The sequence below is a fragment of the Hemibagrus wyckioides genome, linkage group LG13 (genome assembly GCF_019097595.1).
Source record: "Hemibagrus wyckioides isolate EC202008001 linkage group LG13, SWU_Hwy_1.0, whole genome shotgun sequence".
Lineage (NCBI taxonomy): Eukaryota > Metazoa > Chordata > Actinopteri > Siluriformes > Bagridae > Hemibagrus > Hemibagrus wyckioides.
In genome coordinates this window covers 18,794,647-18,812,100 of record NC_080722.1, presented here as the reverse complement: position 1 = coordinate 18,812,100, position 17,454 = coordinate 18,794,647, and the positions used below count along the sequence as shown (strand labels likewise).

Sequence of the window (17,454 nt, the reverse complement as noted above, 5' to 3'; positions counted from 1 at the left end):
TGCTCATTTATACAGTAATCTAATCAGCCAATCACATAGCAGCAGCACAATGCAATGCCCTCATTGTAATAAAGCACATTAAATAACAGCTTTTCTCGTGCTTTTACATGAGTGAGGAAAAAAATTCAGATCTTTTGTTCTGCACTAGAGCAGGTATTATCTTTCACATCTTTCAAATCTTTCACAGCTTTGTAATATTTTTTTCATCTTTTAAGGTAGTCATGTATTTGATCAGGTTTCGTTGATATCTAACTAATGGGTGTCTTTTGCTAAGCAACCAGCCATAACATTCAGCCCCACACATTTTACACTGTACGGTGTTTAACACTGCAAAAGCTTCAACAGAGGATTTCATAACCTCTACATTACACATGTGAAACGTTACTCCTCTACCCGAAACCCAAGAAACCAGGGTTAATTTCTCCAGTTTTACTTCAATTTAATTTATTTGTAAAGCACTTTAAACAATGGACAATGTCTCAAAGCTGCTTTCCAGAAGTTCAGAAACAGAATTAAAATGTTAAAGTTTAAAATGAAGTCATTCTTCATCTCTAACATTTATCCCTAATGAGCAAGCCTGAGGTGACAGTGGCAAGGAAAAACTCCCTGAAACAATGTGAGGAAGAAATGTGAAGAAACTCATCCTCATTTGAGTGACACCAGAAAGTGGGCTTATAAATCATTATACATTAAACACCAGGAGTGGGCTTATAAATAATTATAAACACCAGAGAGTGGGAATATAAATAATGAAAAACACCAGGAGTGGGATTATAAATCATTATAAACACCTTAGAGTGGGATTATAAATCATTATCAACACCAGAGAATGGGATTATAAATCATTATAAACACCAGAGAGTGGGATTATAAATCATTATCAACACCAGAGAATGGGATTATAAATAATGAAAAACACCTTAGAGTGGGATTATAAATCATTATAAACACCTTAGAGTGGGATTATAAATCATTATAAACACCTTAGAGTGGGATTATAAATCATTATCAACACCAGAGAATGGGATTATAAATCATTATAAACACCAGAGAGTGGGAATATAAATAATGAAAAACACCAGGAGTGGGATTATAAATCATTATAAACACCTTAGAGTGGGATTATAAATCATTATCAACACCAGAGAATGGGATTATAAATCATTATCAACACCAGAGAGTGGGATTATAAATCATTATAAACACCTTAGAGTGGGATTATAAATCATTATCAACACCAGAGAATGGGATTATAAATCATTATAAACACCAGAGAGTGGGATTATAAATCATTATAAACACCTTAGAGTGGGATTATAAATCATTATCAACACCAGAGAATGGGATTATAAATCATTATAAACACCAGAGAGTGGGATTATAAATCATTATAAACACCTTAGAGTGGGATTATAAATCATTATCAACACCAGAGAATGGGATTATAAATCATTATAAACACCAGAGAGTGGGACTATAAATCATTATCAACACCAGAGAATGGGATTATAAATCATTATAAACACCAGAGAGTGGGATTATAAATCATTATAAACACCTTAGAGTGGGATTATAAATCATTATAAACACCTTAGAGTGGGATTATAAATCATTATCAACACCAGAGAATGGGATTATAAATCATTATCAACACCAGAGAGTGGGATTATAAATCATTATAAACACTTTAGAGTGGGATTATAAATCATTATCAACACCAGAGAGTGGGATTATAAATCATTATAAACACCTTAGAGTGGGATTATAAATCATTATCAACACCAGAGAATGGGATTATAAATCATTATCAACACCAGAGAGTGGGATTATAAATCATTATCAACACCAGAGAGTGGGATTATAAATCATTATCAACACCAGAGAGTGGGATTATAAATCATTATCAACACCAGAGAATGGGATTATAAATCTTTATCAACACCAGAGAATGGGATTATAAATCATTATCAACACCAGAGAGTGGGATTATAAATCATTATCAACACCAGAGAGTGGGATTATAAATCATTATCAACACCAGAGAGTGGGATTATAAATCATTATCAACACCAGAGAGTGGGATTATAAATCATTATCAACACCAGAGAGTGGGATTATAAATCATTATCAACACCAGAGAGTGGGATTATAAATCATTATCAACACCAGAGAGTGGGATTATAAATCATTATCAACACCAGAGAATGGGATTATAAATCATTATCAACACCAGAGAATGGGATTATAAATCATTATCAACACCAGAGAGTGGGATTATAAATCATTATCAACACCAGAGAGTGGGATTATAAATCATTATCAACACCAGAGAGTGGGATTATAAATCATTATCAACACCAGAGAGTGGGATTATAAATCATTATCAACACCAGAGAGTGGGATTATAAATCATTATCAACACCAGAGAGTGGGATTATAAATCATTATCAACACCAGAGAGTGGGATTATAAATCATTATCAACACCAGAGAGTGGGATTATAAATCATTATCAACACCAGAGAGTGGGATTATAAATCATTATCAACACCTTACAGTGGGATTATAAATCATTATAAACACCTTAGAGTGGGATTATAAATCATTATCAACACCAGAGAATGGGATTATAAATCATTATCAACACCAGAGAGTGGGATTATAAATCATTATAAACACCTTAGAGTGGGATTATAAACAATGTCTCCTCTACAGCTTTGTATAGTCAAGTGGAGTTGTGTAACCAGGAGTAACTTATAGGTCAGCATAATTTCTAAATTCGTTATCGATATAACACTAATTCCTTCCTGCCGAAGCCTTCAAATGTTCAATGATGGAGACTCAAGAGCAAAACTGACCGCTGCAACAACAGCTCAAAGATGGTGCCATTGTCTACAAGTGGTTCTAATTTATGAAAAGTAATTTATTTCAAACTCTGATCACAATGTACACAAAGATTTGATTGTAGTATTATCAAATCTAAGTATATTTTACTAATCTGTACAATATTTGTACAATATAATTGCATTTGATAGTAATGCAATTTGTAAAGAAGTTAATTGGCTTAAAAATAGTAAATTTTTGTTATGACCACGCCTCTTTGGAAGAGAGAGGGTATGACTGTTGTACTGAATCTGGTGAGAAGCAGCGACCTGTGTGCATTTAACTTTAGCTTCCCGTTAGCTAACTTAACTACCTTATCACTCCATGGCTGTGTTTGAGAAGTGCAACATCTTTTAACCAATTTCACAGACATTTTTATGTTAGTCAGCTGTTACTACCAAGTCTAGGTTAGGCCACACAGCTCAGGATTCAGTGAAGTGATACTTTTACTGGAGGGGTAGGGAAGACAGACACACAGAGGATTGCCACAAGAAGTGCTGGTATATTGTGAATAAGTACTATATATATACACACATATATACACAGCTGTACAATGGCTTCATCATCATGGTGGACCGAGGCCAAAATAATAAACAAAAGAATCTGATAGTTTACAACTTCCTTACCTGAAATTAAAGCAAAAGAAAAATACAGTGGCTTACCTAACTCCCTACACACAAACAGAGGTAAATAACCTACTCCGAAATAAAATGCCAGCCACACCCCTACAGCCAATGAACAAGTGAACAGAATATACAGTGAACAATATATACAGAGAGTGAACACACACAGCTAAATGGGAAAGTCCAAATGGGAAAAGCCAAGCTCAGAGTCAGGGGAAAACAGACACAAGTCAAAACCAGAACAGAACTCAACACAATAATCACTATTACAACAAATCTACTAGAACCCCACACCACTTCCAACACTGCGCTTCTTCTTCTTCTTTTTCCTTAAAAAATGTTTTTATTTTATTTATTTACTTTTATTTGCATATGAACATATATAAAAAGAAATGCGGCCCTTCTTCTTCCTTAAATAGGAGCACTGGGTGGTGATGCCATCGAGGTGGAAACAGGGCAGGCTAGAAAATCTGCATAGGAATCAGACCTGCACACAAAGATTGCACAAAGAGACAACAGAAAACAGAAAACAGACACACACCTGTAAGATAATTTAGCTACTTTTATTTCCCCATGGGCTGTTTGTGTGCAGTGAAACATGTTCAGTGTTTGACGGACATTTTCATCCGTTAGTCACATGTCAGCTAACTTAGCCACCTTATCACTCCATGGGGGATTTGTGAGCAGTGAAAAACGTTGTTTTAAACAGGACGTTTTCCAAAAATAAAAAAAGTGAATTACATTACTTTAAAGCTATACATTTCAGCTATACATTCGGGTTTGACGCCATACAAAAGGGGAACCAACAAAATATTAGGCAAGTGGTCATTATGTTATGATCGGTGTGTATATATACTATATGTTCGTGTGTGTGTTAACTGCAATACTGCAATGAACACGCAAAAACAGTGTGTGGGCTGCAATTAGGGAAGAGAAATCAAAGAAAATCATAGTGTGTTGGTTAAACTTTATATTTTTGATTATTGTCTCTAAGTCTCACCGCATCATTCATGTGGCCACCAGATGGAAGCAAAAACCTGGCAGGACAGAGTGACCTGTTCGGCACCTGGTACTAGCACAATTTTTCATTCATCAAGCTGTTTTTTATTTTATTTATTTATTTATTTTAAAATCATTTTTACTGGGCCTTTTATAAGGCTAATAATATAATAGTTAACCATTTTTGTGAAATTATTTGTTTCAAAAAATGTTTTTTGATAGACTTTGTACTACCCCTTTGGTTTCATTCATTCATTACAAAATAAAATACTTTAGACTTTGTCTTAATTGTTGTCATGGTTGGAGCAGAAATGGATGCAGATATTTATTTATAAGGTCCAAAAAAAAAAAAAAACCCCAACCAAACAGTGAACTAATGGAAATAGCAAAAGCCTATAGACTATAAACTAGGCTATGGACAGCAAAATCAAACAAACGCCATGATATTCAGGGGTCATGTAGTCCACTGCCAATTCCATGTAACCCTGACCATTGTTTTATGCTTTGTAGTGAGGCTTTACTATAACCAAAAGATGTTTATACTGTATCTCACATTTGTATTTGTTTTTGGTGAAATTTTTTTGCTAATCGCCAAAACAAAATCTTTCATAAGAATGTGCTCATCCCTTCAGTACATCTCCAGAGACCTGTAAAAGGGCACACTGAAGCTATTATTAGCTGAAAATGGCCCAAACACCTAACCAAAGCAGGTTTTTTTCCCTTTCATTTGTTACCATTATTTTTGCATTAAATCACATAATGGATATCTCTAATTTTCCTCTGAATTGCTCCAAAGGTTTCCACCATTTACATGATTGCATTTAATCATTCCCATCTCCTTTGATCCTGCAGACGGTTCGAGTGCCTGCATGACTGCTCTCGTGTTAGTCATTTTTAAAAAGTATGTCATAAACATATAATGATAAACTCGGTAGTTTAACAGGAGCAGTCGTTTCACATTGTGTTTGAGTTCCTTTAGGGGTAATTCTTTCCTTCACTCCGGTGAATCATGTTATTTTATCTGAATCAACATGAATCATGTTCAACAGAACAATGAACTTGTGTTCAGCTCCCAAACCCGTGAACTGTGAAATACTGTGTTTGCTGTTATATTAATAGGAGCATACTCATCTCTTTTTCTATTAGAGCAGACTGTGTCAGATTTTGGTGTTGTTCATATACCCAAATGAGCATTCACGTCTGATTATATGAAGTTATTTATATCCCAAATCACTCACACACTGATATGGACTGTACCTTTATTGTTTGTTAGCCGTAGGTTGTCCTCCCATTATTCTCCTAAACATGCTTGACAAGCTCTGACAGATTGTTCCTGCATGCATTACTAATACCATTAGGAGTTATTATGTGATTAAATGACAAGTCGAAACTAATGCTCTTAGAAACATTGTTCTGATTTAATCTATTTTTCATCTTTAGTTTTAAAATGTTATCTCTATCTGTTTAATCTTTTTTCATCAGATCTCATTTTTGATGAAGATGCTGTATACATTTTACTGTATTAACTTCATGGCCAGTGCACAGCTAGGATTTCGGAGAGATTTAGGAGGAGTTTCTACACTCAGGCAAGCAGAACAAAGCCATTTTAGAGAGATTCTGCCTTTTCTTACCTTACACACAGATTCACACGGTTTGCAGTAAAAGAAAAATGTATTTAAAGAAAGAATACCATCATCATACAGTGTATGTTCAGCGAATAGACCAAAGTGTACACTAATAGTATACTACATTTTATTCTATGTTTGTTGTATTCTATTTTTATTATGCATGTATATTTTCTGTCTGTTGTTGGACTGTAGGATGAGGAACTAAGGGGAAAAAACTTGAATGAACCTTGAACCTTAATAGTGTGTTCCCAATATCCCTCCTGGATAAGATCTAACCAAGAAAAAGATCATGACTCTACCAAGATAATTAGTAATGAATGAATGAAGTTACAGATGAAGATATAAGAATTCATATATGAAGGACTACATTTTCACATCATTCTGTTTACATCGCATACATTCCATTAAATTCTATTTATCCTGCTTACATCCTCAATACATAACTATATTTTGACATATGTTGTACTGTATTTGTGGTATTCTTATTAATTTTATTAATTGACTTTGCCAAACACCATAAATGTAAATACATTATTATACGGTATGTCTATGCCTATCACAATTTATTATACTGTATACTTTTTCTATATTTTATTGTATACTATTTTTTCTATTGTTTGTTGTGGGGCAAAAAAAAAGAAGAAAAACATTTGATGTAATATATATGTGACAAATAAAGATCCTTGAAGCAGTATTTTAGAGTCAGCAGACTCTGTTTACTATAAACAATTATAAAGATAATTACAATGTAAACAAAAATATACAGTAGAAACTATATATACTGGACACTCCATGTGAAGAAGGGTATTTTTTATTCTAAGAATGAAATGCTTAGAAATAATAAATAACATAAGAACGATTTATATAAGATAATAATGTCTAAGATTATACAAAACTTCCATTCACTCTAGAGTGTCCAAAATCCAGACTAAAACAAAAGAATCAGTCCCTCCAGGACTTTGCAATCATAGAAACGCTTTCAGTGCTTTATATAAATATAAAAATACTGTATGTTTTATACTCCTGTGTCTAAATACTTAATACTTAAAAATAAAAGTACACGTTTGGTCTTGACAGTGGATCCCTGGCTATAAAGACAGTCATTCCATTACAATATGGAGGACGGATTTTTAAAAGCATATTTGTAATATACATAAAATTTAAGTTCACTTGAGTATGACAAACTTATGCCCAGCGTAATACAGGGTTACGTTCCTGTGCACACTGAAGGACAAGCACAGAAAATGGACACGACCGCAGAGAGACACAGTTCTGATGTGTCACCACTGTGCAGATGTGTACTTAGTCACGCATACAGTTCACCCAACAGACTGAAAATCCATTATTTATCTACGTGATGATTCCTTTCCTAGTCATCACCTTGAAGCGGTCAGAGGCTTCTGTGCATTGTTCACTTCCTTTCTTTCAGTCTTTAAAACATACTGCTTTTAATTCAACAGTCAGTTTAAAGAACTGATGACCAAAAGACAGTATAAAAGCATTCAGGAATAATGCACAGTCTATAATTCACATTAGGATGTACAACATGGGTCATTTGTTTCCCATGACATTAAATTATGTCTACATTCGGAATGCTTTTTAAACCAGACAGTAGTAATTCTCTCGGTATTGCAGATGTCATTATAGATTTATTTTTTCTAGGATACAGAGCCTAGGGTTGGAGCCACAGGAGGACGGGGCGGTCTGCTCACCTGTAACACAGAATATAGAACGTTCATTAGAAACTGAACAATATAATAAATAAAAACCATCAATTCATTCATATTGTGGGCTATTGTGGCAACTGTAACTGTGAATTCCTTACTTATTTCAGCGAGTTCAAACAGTAATGATTTACAAAATTTTGCATTATATTATGTTTCTGTAAGTTGATGCTCAGAGCTGAATGCCCTCATGCGTATTGCAAGAGGATATTTTCCTTATGCAAAGTGCAAATTCGTATTTAAGATTCAACTACAATGCATTTTGGGGTTTTTTTAGGTAATTCCCATCCAAGCCAGGTCTCGGCTCTCAGCCCATATCATACAACTACATCACCAACTAGAAAAGTTAAGGCTATAATACATGCTTTAGCTGAGACATGTGTAGTAACTTTTCAAAGCAGTGTAACATACTTGAAAATTCTATCTACCATCTTCCTGATAAAGGAGTTCAGAGGTGAACTAGTGTTGTTGTGATTGATGGGGAGAGAGTTATGTCTCCCACTCACAGAACAAGGCTAAGGGTTTTGTTCTCTTTGGCTTAGTGGTTAGTGCATTTAGCCTGCAGCTTCAGGGTTGAGGGTTTGATTCCTGCCTCAGCCCTGTGTGTATGTGGAATTGCTTGGAATTCAAATTTGCAGTCTTTGGACAACATATTAATCCCTTTCTTCTTACAGCACTTAAGACATTGAGACGTTTTTATTTTTAATTTTTCAAAAAATATACCTGTATTGTTAAAGTATTGCCACCCTGGGCAATCCTTGAGTGCTTGAGAAGCCATTAAGGGATGGTTTACCCATGTGTATGTTCACTATAGTGCACCATATGACAGCTCACCTGTTTCACATCAGCAGGACGTTGAGGCTTTAAAAGGGGCACAGGCTTCATCTGTGTGGGTAAACTGGGTGAAGCTGTCTGAGGTGGCCCTGGGTCCGAATTTTTATGAGGAGGCTGTTAATAAAAATGAATTGTTCTTAAGTTTGGCATCAGGTATTGAACACTATATACACTGTAATTGCATGGTGCAGCTGAAGCAAACTGACTGGTCAAGAACTCACTTGTGGTGCTGTCCGCACCGGCATGACTGTGTGTAAGACACCAGACTTGGTCATGGTCGTACTTATAAAAGTAGGCTCGCTGATTTCAAGACGATCCTTTAAAAGCACTGGTTTTGCTCCACGATTCTCAAAAAGAGGATTTGAGTGTTCTGGGTCAGCTTTTCTAGAAAGAAAAAGCAAACAATTATACAGATGTGTCATGTGTTAACTAACTAACTGCAATCACAAGCACTTCACTGTGCACTGATAAGAAAAAAACTCACCTTTTACGCCTGGAGACAGTGCCCTTTTTCTTTTTACAATAAATCCAGCTTCCAAATCCAGCTGCCAGCAGTAGTAAGACTCCAGCTACAACTGAGATGCTGATGATTGTCGTATTGTTTACTGTCATCCAAATATAAGCAGTATTCAGTAAGACAATTTGATGCGCAAATTGGATAAGAGAAAATTAATCCTAAGTTGGTTTACCTGAAGGCAGGTCTGCATATTTGACATTGCAGTGTGGTGGAGCCCATCCAGGCTCACAGTGACACTGTTGTCGATGATCACAAACCTATCAGTGTGTACAGAGTTTTATTTATTTAACCCAACAATCACATTCTGCTTTTAATCACACGTCTGCAAACACAATAAGACTTTCTACAGTACACCAGTGTTCAAAATCGACTTATGGGACATTTTCAACTAAATTATGACCACAAGTCTGATATAAAATTAGTTAGGACACTGTTGCCTTTATCTCTTTATGGATAACCTTAAACAAAATTTTAGTGGTGGAAGATAATGCCTTCAAATTTTTTTCCCATAACTTTTATGTAAATAGCCCTTACAAGGCTAGATAAAAACAGAAATACTCATGAAAAACTACAAATCCTGGAATCCAAATGTGTACTGTCATTTGAGCTTCATATTAACCACCACTGTGGAGTGTGTCATGACAAAGACGTTCAATGCCGAACATGGAGACAACAAAACAGGGGCAAATTCCATTTTTTGGCCTAAGAGTTAAAACTCTCACCCCATGTCCGCTACATTTCTGTGAGCAGTCTTCACTCACACCATACACTTTCACATCCTGGCACATGTTGTCAAAGCAGACCTGAAGAAAAGCAGGACAAAACTATTACAAACGTGATACCAGAAACAGAAAATGTAGCAGAGACACAACATTACGGAACATTTACTTTGTTCTGGCCACATTTTGTTCCTGTAGGCACCATGCTTAGGTTCTCTTCCTCAGATCTTTCCCCGGCTAAGTTGCATATGGCTCCAGTCTTCGTCATCAATCGAGCTTTGAGTCCAGTAATGGGAGAGTTATTACCCCCAGTGCAAAATATATTTCCACAGTACATATCTCTGTAAGGAAGAAAAGTTTACACGCTTCACGATGGAAAGCAGTGAAAGAACGCAGAGATTTCTAACATGTGTGGCAACCTGGGAAAACCTTTCACACAGTGAAATGTTGACATTTTTACTATATACAGTTTTAAAAACTACAGGTTTGTCTCAAATAAAATATTGACTGCATCTCAACTACATTTTTACAAAATTTTAAATCTAAAGCTAATAGATCTTTATTTAGATCTAAAGCTGATAGAGGTAGTCTCAACCTACTGTTCTGCACAGCGTTTGTATCCATCTTTGCTCTTTCCGCAGTTGGAATCATATTCCCCAAATGTATTCCTAAAAAAGCACACACCTTCAGCCACTTTGGCATCTACAAAAAGAAAAGATTATAAAGATTAAATCAGGAAAGTTACAAATGTGTACTTCACAAAATAGTCTTGAAACTGGGAAGCTACATGTGCAGGCAATATGCATGTATAGCTTTCAAGCTTTTATTCAGATGAACAAGATTCACAATGCTGCTCATTTGCATATCTAATCTGCAAACTTTGTGTAAAATGTCAGAATTATGGTATTTTGCACAGTCCAAACTTTATATACTGCCATATTGTAATGCAAGCATATAAACATGTTCCACATCCTCTGACTTTTTCAGGAAGGGGTCAATTTGTGAGAAATGCTTCTGACCATTCTCTATTTTATTTATTTATTCATCACTGATTCATCTTCAGTATCTGCTTTATACTGCTCAGGGTGGTGCAGGAACACACTGGGTGTGAGGTAAGAGTACATCCTGGATGGGATGGCAGTTCATTGCAGGGCATATAGAACATGTGTATTCACAGTCAGGGGTAATTAAGAGTCATATTTTCCATACAGGGCAAAAAGATTGGACTAGGGTTCAAACTATGGTTTTATATGGTTTATTTCAATAAAGAATTCTTTAATAAAGAATTAATTTCAAGTAGCATTTGCGTCCAAGGGCAACCAGTAAACAAGTATAAGAAGTTATATGGATAAGTACCTTTTCCCCACAGCCTCTGGCAGTGCTGGAGAAGAGTTGGACACTGCCCGTTGTAACAGTAACTGTCTCCATAACTGCAAGGTATCCCATTCATTTTAAAGCTGTCATCTGGACACTTTTCTGACCTTCCTGTGCAGTACTCATCCAGATCACACTCATTCACAGATGCTCTACACACACTGCCAGCTGCTTTTATCTAGAGAGGAAACAAATCATCAGAGGACATGTTATAAGGAAACAGAACCAATAGCTAAACATTTATACATCTGTGCTTTCTGTCACACTGTGTGATGTCATTTTTGTAGTAAAGAAGACATCATTTGGATGATTACTACTTATTGCTTGTGTAATTTCTGCATTTTTGACAATCCTGTTAGTCTTTTAATAGTCGTCCCACCCCGTGTTTCCTGTTTTTTGTCACTGACAAACGACAAACATTGCTTCACTGATATGTCATAAAATACAATTTCCTTTTTTTCAAATCTACAAACACAGTAGGTGTTTAAGATAAGGAAGTAGAAGGGGTTGACAGAATAGCTATCGATTAACTCAATACAATACCTCCTAATGTCCAGAAAAACACACAGCTGCACAGTTTTTTTTTTTTTTCGGTTTCCTTCAACCTACCAAAAACATGCCAGTAGGTTGAATGACAAAGATAAATTGCACTTATATGTGTGTGTGTGTGTGTTTGATAATCTGGCTTCCCATCCAGGATATATTCACACCTCATGCCCAGGTTTCCCTCTGGTATAGACTCTGGATGCACTTCAGCATGTGAGTGAATTTTGGCTCATTTTCATGTGAGATGCAGATCACACTGTAGAGTACCTGACAGTTTTCACAGCACTCTCCCTGTGCACACCGAGATCCTTCTGTAAATTTGCAGGTTTTGGCATTGCAGCATGCGTTGTTACACTCCTACAAGAGGAACAAGATATTACACAATGTGAGTCATCAAGAATTGTTTTTATCGCAAGAATGCATTATATATACAAAACTAGCACAAGAATGTAAACAGAATTCAGCCATATTGGACCATATCAGCTGACTCATATGCTGCGGGTTTTATATACACTGGAATGAAAATAAAAAGAGTCAGCTCACTTCTACTGTCCCGCAGTCACATTCCTCCCCAGGGTCGAGGAAAGCGTTGCCACAGACAGGTCCACCATAAATTTTGTCTGAGCTGGGGCGGTCCAGCAGGCAGCTGGGGTTGACATTCTCCAGAAATTTACTCAGCTGATCCAGACTGCAATCACTGAACAGCTCTGGGAAGACTGAGGCATCTGAGCTGTGATAAACAAAACAGAGACAAGTTTGCATGCAAGAATGTACACACACACACAAGATAACACTTAGAGAGCAGAACTGTTCTTCATCATTTAAGCAGCTCATTATGGATTGGCATGAATGAAAGATCACCACTTACTTCACAACTTCTGTCATGATGCAGTCAGAAAGGCCACAAGTGCAGCCCCTCTCATCATGCGACATACCCATGTTGTGGCCCATCTCGTGTGCGATGGTCGCAGCCAAGCCCAGCAGACTCATGCTATGATCCTGAGGAACAACAGAGTACAGAATTCATCCTTTTCTATTATCTATTTTCTATTATCTATTTCTATTCATCCTTATTCTATTATATATATATATATATATATATATATATATATATATATATATATATATATATATATATATATATATATATATATATATATAATAAAATTAATTTAATAGTGGAGACCTAACTGGCCTGGGAGTACCTGATTTACTCCTCCAGAGGCTTTAGTGCACATTGCAAATTTGTTTGCCAGCCCCACTGTCTTGTCAAAAAAATCAATACCGCTGCATAAAACAAATGTAGACAAGCAATGAATAAACAGGACTTATGTATTACAATCATTACTATGGACCAGACTCCTTGGTGTCATACTTACGTTACAAGTTGTGCATTGTCGTGCTTGACCATATTGGGAAGTCGCTTCTGACGCCACTGAATAAATCTTGTGAGCGTGATGCTATCATTCGCACTGACCAGGATCTGATCTTCTACATTCCACACCTCCAAACCTACCAGCAGCACACGGATATTGTGTCGATGATAGAACTGAGAAAGGGATATTCTTAGTTATGAGATATGAAATATGCATCAAAAAACATGCTGGATTTAAGCAAATGGTTTTTACATGCAAATAAATGACTGAACTGATGATGTGGTTTAAACAAATACATTTACAGATAAGACAAATACATTTACAGAATAAGAAAAGGATCTGTGCGTTTTTGTGGGCTTTTATTTAAACAGGTTGAGACATTAAACCTGAGGGCAGTGGTAGCTCAGTGGACAACTGATTGGATGTCATGAGTTTAAATGGCAGCGCTGCCAACCTGCCACTGCTGAGCCTTTGAGCAAAACGCTAAACAGCTGCAATAAATGAGATAAATTTAAATCATCTGCAAATACTATAAACGCAAATGTGGTGTCGGGAATGGGGGCCCGGAACCGGGTCACAAAAAAGTGTGTGAATAGGAGTCTTTTGTTTTCATTTGAAGCTTGCAGGAGAAATGTTAGTAAGGAAGGGAAATGTATATGAAGATTTTCTTCAAGACTGATAATGTGTTCTAAATGGATACAAATACAGATGAGGATATGAGTAGTGTTATTTCACTCCTTTCTTTCTTTCTTTCTTTCTTTCTTTCTTTCTTTCTTTCTTTCTTTCTTTCTTTCTTTCTTTTGTCTTCTTCTTCTTCTAATGTATGGGAAGCTCCATATTGTGTGTTTTCTGGTCTTTTATTCAGTGCTTTGCTCCTGTGGTTCCATCTACAAACTGTCTTGCTGGGCTCAAAAAGATAAAACCATATCTCTCTCCTATTTCTGTTCAAACCAATCCTAAAAGAAATATGGTTTTATTTTTAGAGCTACTGCTCCATACAGCTCAGGCCAGTTTGGGGAAGTTATGTTCTGCAATTTACTTTGGTTACAAAGTTACTTCTTTTCTCTGCATGCCTGTGGTTTATTTCAGTGTTTTTTACCGATTCTGTGGGCATCGTGGTCAGGTCCTCTGGCCTAAACAATACCCACTTTTGTTGTATAACCGCATACAGATACAGGTACTGATAGTGACAGATAGCAGCATTGCGTTCCACCATTACATCAGACATAAACAGTAAAAGAATAATACCTTATCAACATGATTAATGGCTTCCAACATCCTTGCTCGTACATTTGACTTGAATCTTTTGTACTGCAAGAGGCAGATATAAATCATCAAATGTGACTGACTAATTCCAAAGAAAAGAGCCTTTTTATGTGTCTCAATAAAGCTCTTACTTCAGTATTGTCAGCTACAAGGAACAGCTCCACATATCTCTGAGTCTTAAATACCGTCTTCATCTTCTAAAATGATGAGTAGAAGCTTTAGACATTGTGGTATTACTGTCGGATTTTTGTGCATAATATAATCCATGTGATGTTAGGAGTAAATTTATAAACACATACCCAATTGCTGCGTTTGAATATGGCTCCTGTTCGGTGTTCTATGATACCAGAGTCTCCATAAGCACTCCTCTTCCTCCTCAGGTATTCCTGCTTATAGAAGGCGTGGTCTCCTTCGGTGCTATTACTTAAGGGCTCGATCAGATACATCTGCTCCTTAGCCCTCACAAAACCTCTACAGAGGAAAAATTAGACAGATAAAAAATAGTCAAATGTCATATTTATGTCTTTATGTCTAACATATCCCCTTTCTCATGTATTGGCTATAAAGCTACCATACCTTATGCCAGAGCAGACTCCAACACTCACTGATGAATCCTCCATTCCATCAATATGGCCGTGATAATAACAGTGATCCTGCAAAATAATCCACAAAAAATATTCCACATTCAGATGATTGCACAGGAATGTATAGAATTGTAGCATTAATATGCCTTAGATCAGATTTAGGTTCAATAGAAAGAATTAAACCAACCTCAAGCTTTGGAGATGTGATCACAGTCGATCCATCTGGTTCATAGTGTATTTCAGTGTAATTACGTCCAATGAGAAGTCTATGAATAATTTAAAACCATTTCAATACATTTGACATTTTATTTAAATACTATTATGTACTATTTATGTATTTATTGTTTAATCCCATAAATGTCCACATTACTAATCTGAAAGCAATTCATTCAATAAATCATTCAGTGACTGATGAAACTAATATGAAAGGTTATAAGTAGTTACAAGACTACTTCATAAATTTATGTTTGCTTTGTACTAGGAGTTTAAGGTTATATAACTGGAATACCTAGAGCATTAATAATGCATAATGCATCATGTTTGTTTGTTTGTTTGTTTTACCTGTTCTTTTGCAAGTGAACTGTATGATTTTTTCCATTAAAGAACAGCTGAAAAAGAAGTTTCTCTGGATGCTTTTCATGATTGTTTGATTCCAAAGCCTAGGAGATCAAATATTTTTCATTTATATATAAGATTGTAGAAACATGGATAGAGAGCAGATGTGTGGCAGCTCATGTTTCAAATTAAATCTCTGAGTGACACAAAACACAGGTCATGCATAGTACAGTTTGTCCATTTCTATGTAAACCCCAATTCCACTTAAAACCATGACTTCATTACTGACCTGTTTCGTGCTCTTCTTGCTCTCACTGAGTCGCTGAGGTCTCACTACATCATACCGCTCTACATGACTCATTGAAGGGATCTTGGTAAAGCTTCCTGTTAACAAAAGCCCAGATTGTTCACAAAAACACAGATTTTTTAAGTTTAGTAAAACATTTATATAAATATAATATATATATTTATATTCATTCTGTGCTGCTTGCACTCATAGTTTCAAGTCAGGTTTTACTGTCATTCCTTGATATAACTACACCCATTTCCTCAGCGCCCTGGTGTAGAATAATAATGCAGCAGAACAGTACATAATGTGCAAGTACAGTTTGTGTGATGAGTGTGAAAAAAACAGAAATCAGCTTTATTGCCCAAGTACAGTGAGTTTTACATGTACAAGGAATTTGCCTTGGTTACCTTACATTTCTGGCATTTGGCAGACACCCTTATCTAGAGCAACTTACATTTTATCTCGTTTAGTACAACTGAGCATTGAGGGTCTCACTCAAAGGCCCAGCAGGGGCAGCTTGGTGGACCTGGGACTTGAACTCACAAGCTTCTAAGCTGTAGTCCAACGCCTTAATCACTAAGCTATCACACCCCCATTTACGTGACTATGCCTTGGTGCATTGGTGCATAGTAGTGTAATGCAAAAAAACATAAACATAAAGAACCTATGAAAAACTGAAAGAATAAACATAAAAATCTAAAAGATAATCTAAGAAATTGAAACACAATGAAACTTTACCTGTATAACAGTGCAGCATATTAGTGTATAAAAGTCAACCAGTACAAACACTTTATTACAAACGCATTACATGCAGATGAAACATTAACTGTACATTAGTGAGTGAACCAGTGCAAAAATATACAGGGCATGTGCTTGATAACTAGTCTGCAAAACTCAACATTAAGTTAAAAAAAAGGAAAGGAAAAGGAAACATTAAATGGAAGAACCAGTGCAAAATGTAAACTCTATAATCTACAGCATGACTAAAACAAATAAGTGCTTCATTACAACAAACAGTGTCTCAAAGCACTTTGATAGATAGAGAGAGAGAGAGAGAGAGAGAGAGAGAGAGATAAGAAAGTAAATAATAACATGCATGCAAGCAAACAATTATGTATACCCCACACCGCAGCTCTACACCTAAATCTCCCTCAAAATGTTTTCTCATTCTAATGTTACAAGACTCTCAAGTCGAACCTTGGACACTGATAATAGTCAAAACGCATCTTATCCCTGTTCCTCTTTATCCGGATCCCTCTGTACCTCTCCACCAGTACCATAACATTATATTCGAGTTGCTTGCTATCACTCTTAAATCTTTCCTTTCTAAAGTGCTATAAAGACATGATTCCCTTCCCTGACATAGTAAATTATTCACTCACCCCAGTCACACAGGCAGCAAACGATGACGGCGATATAACGCATGGCTCTTCAAGTTCATAAGCGCGCATAGTTTATTCTTTGAGATACGAATAAGGAAGACCGAAAAGCACGCTTCGGCGCAAACCACGCCCCCTGAGCGGTGACGTAAACCTGCC

At 36.1% G+C, this 17,454-nt stretch overlaps 1 protein-coding gene across 1 annotated transcript; it reads right to left on the bottom strand.

The window, feature by feature from the left end:
• Positions 1–6,866: 6,866 nt before the first annotated feature.
• Positions 6,867–17,454, bottom strand: adam8b (ADAM metallopeptidase domain 8b). Its single transcript, XM_058407293.1, has 22 exons — positions 17,299–17,454; positions 15,917–16,011; positions 15,634–15,731; positions 15,260–15,338; positions 15,065–15,141; positions 14,788–14,959; positions 14,620–14,685; positions 14,471–14,533; positions 13,226–13,395; positions 13,052–13,133; positions 12,715–12,845; positions 12,390–12,576; positions 12,114–12,203; positions 11,283–11,478; positions 10,526–10,628; positions 10,096–10,267; positions 9,930–10,010; positions 9,380–9,464; positions 9,175–9,295; positions 8,912–9,074; positions 8,691–8,804; positions 6,867–7,844 (listed from the first exon to the last, which is right to left on the bottom strand). The coding sequence occupies exons 1-22, from the start codon at positions 17,339–17,341 to the stop codon at positions 7,791–7,793; spliced, it is 2,442 nt and encodes an 813-aa protein (XP_058263276.1). The 5' UTR covers positions 17,342–17,454; the 3' UTR covers positions 6,867–7,790.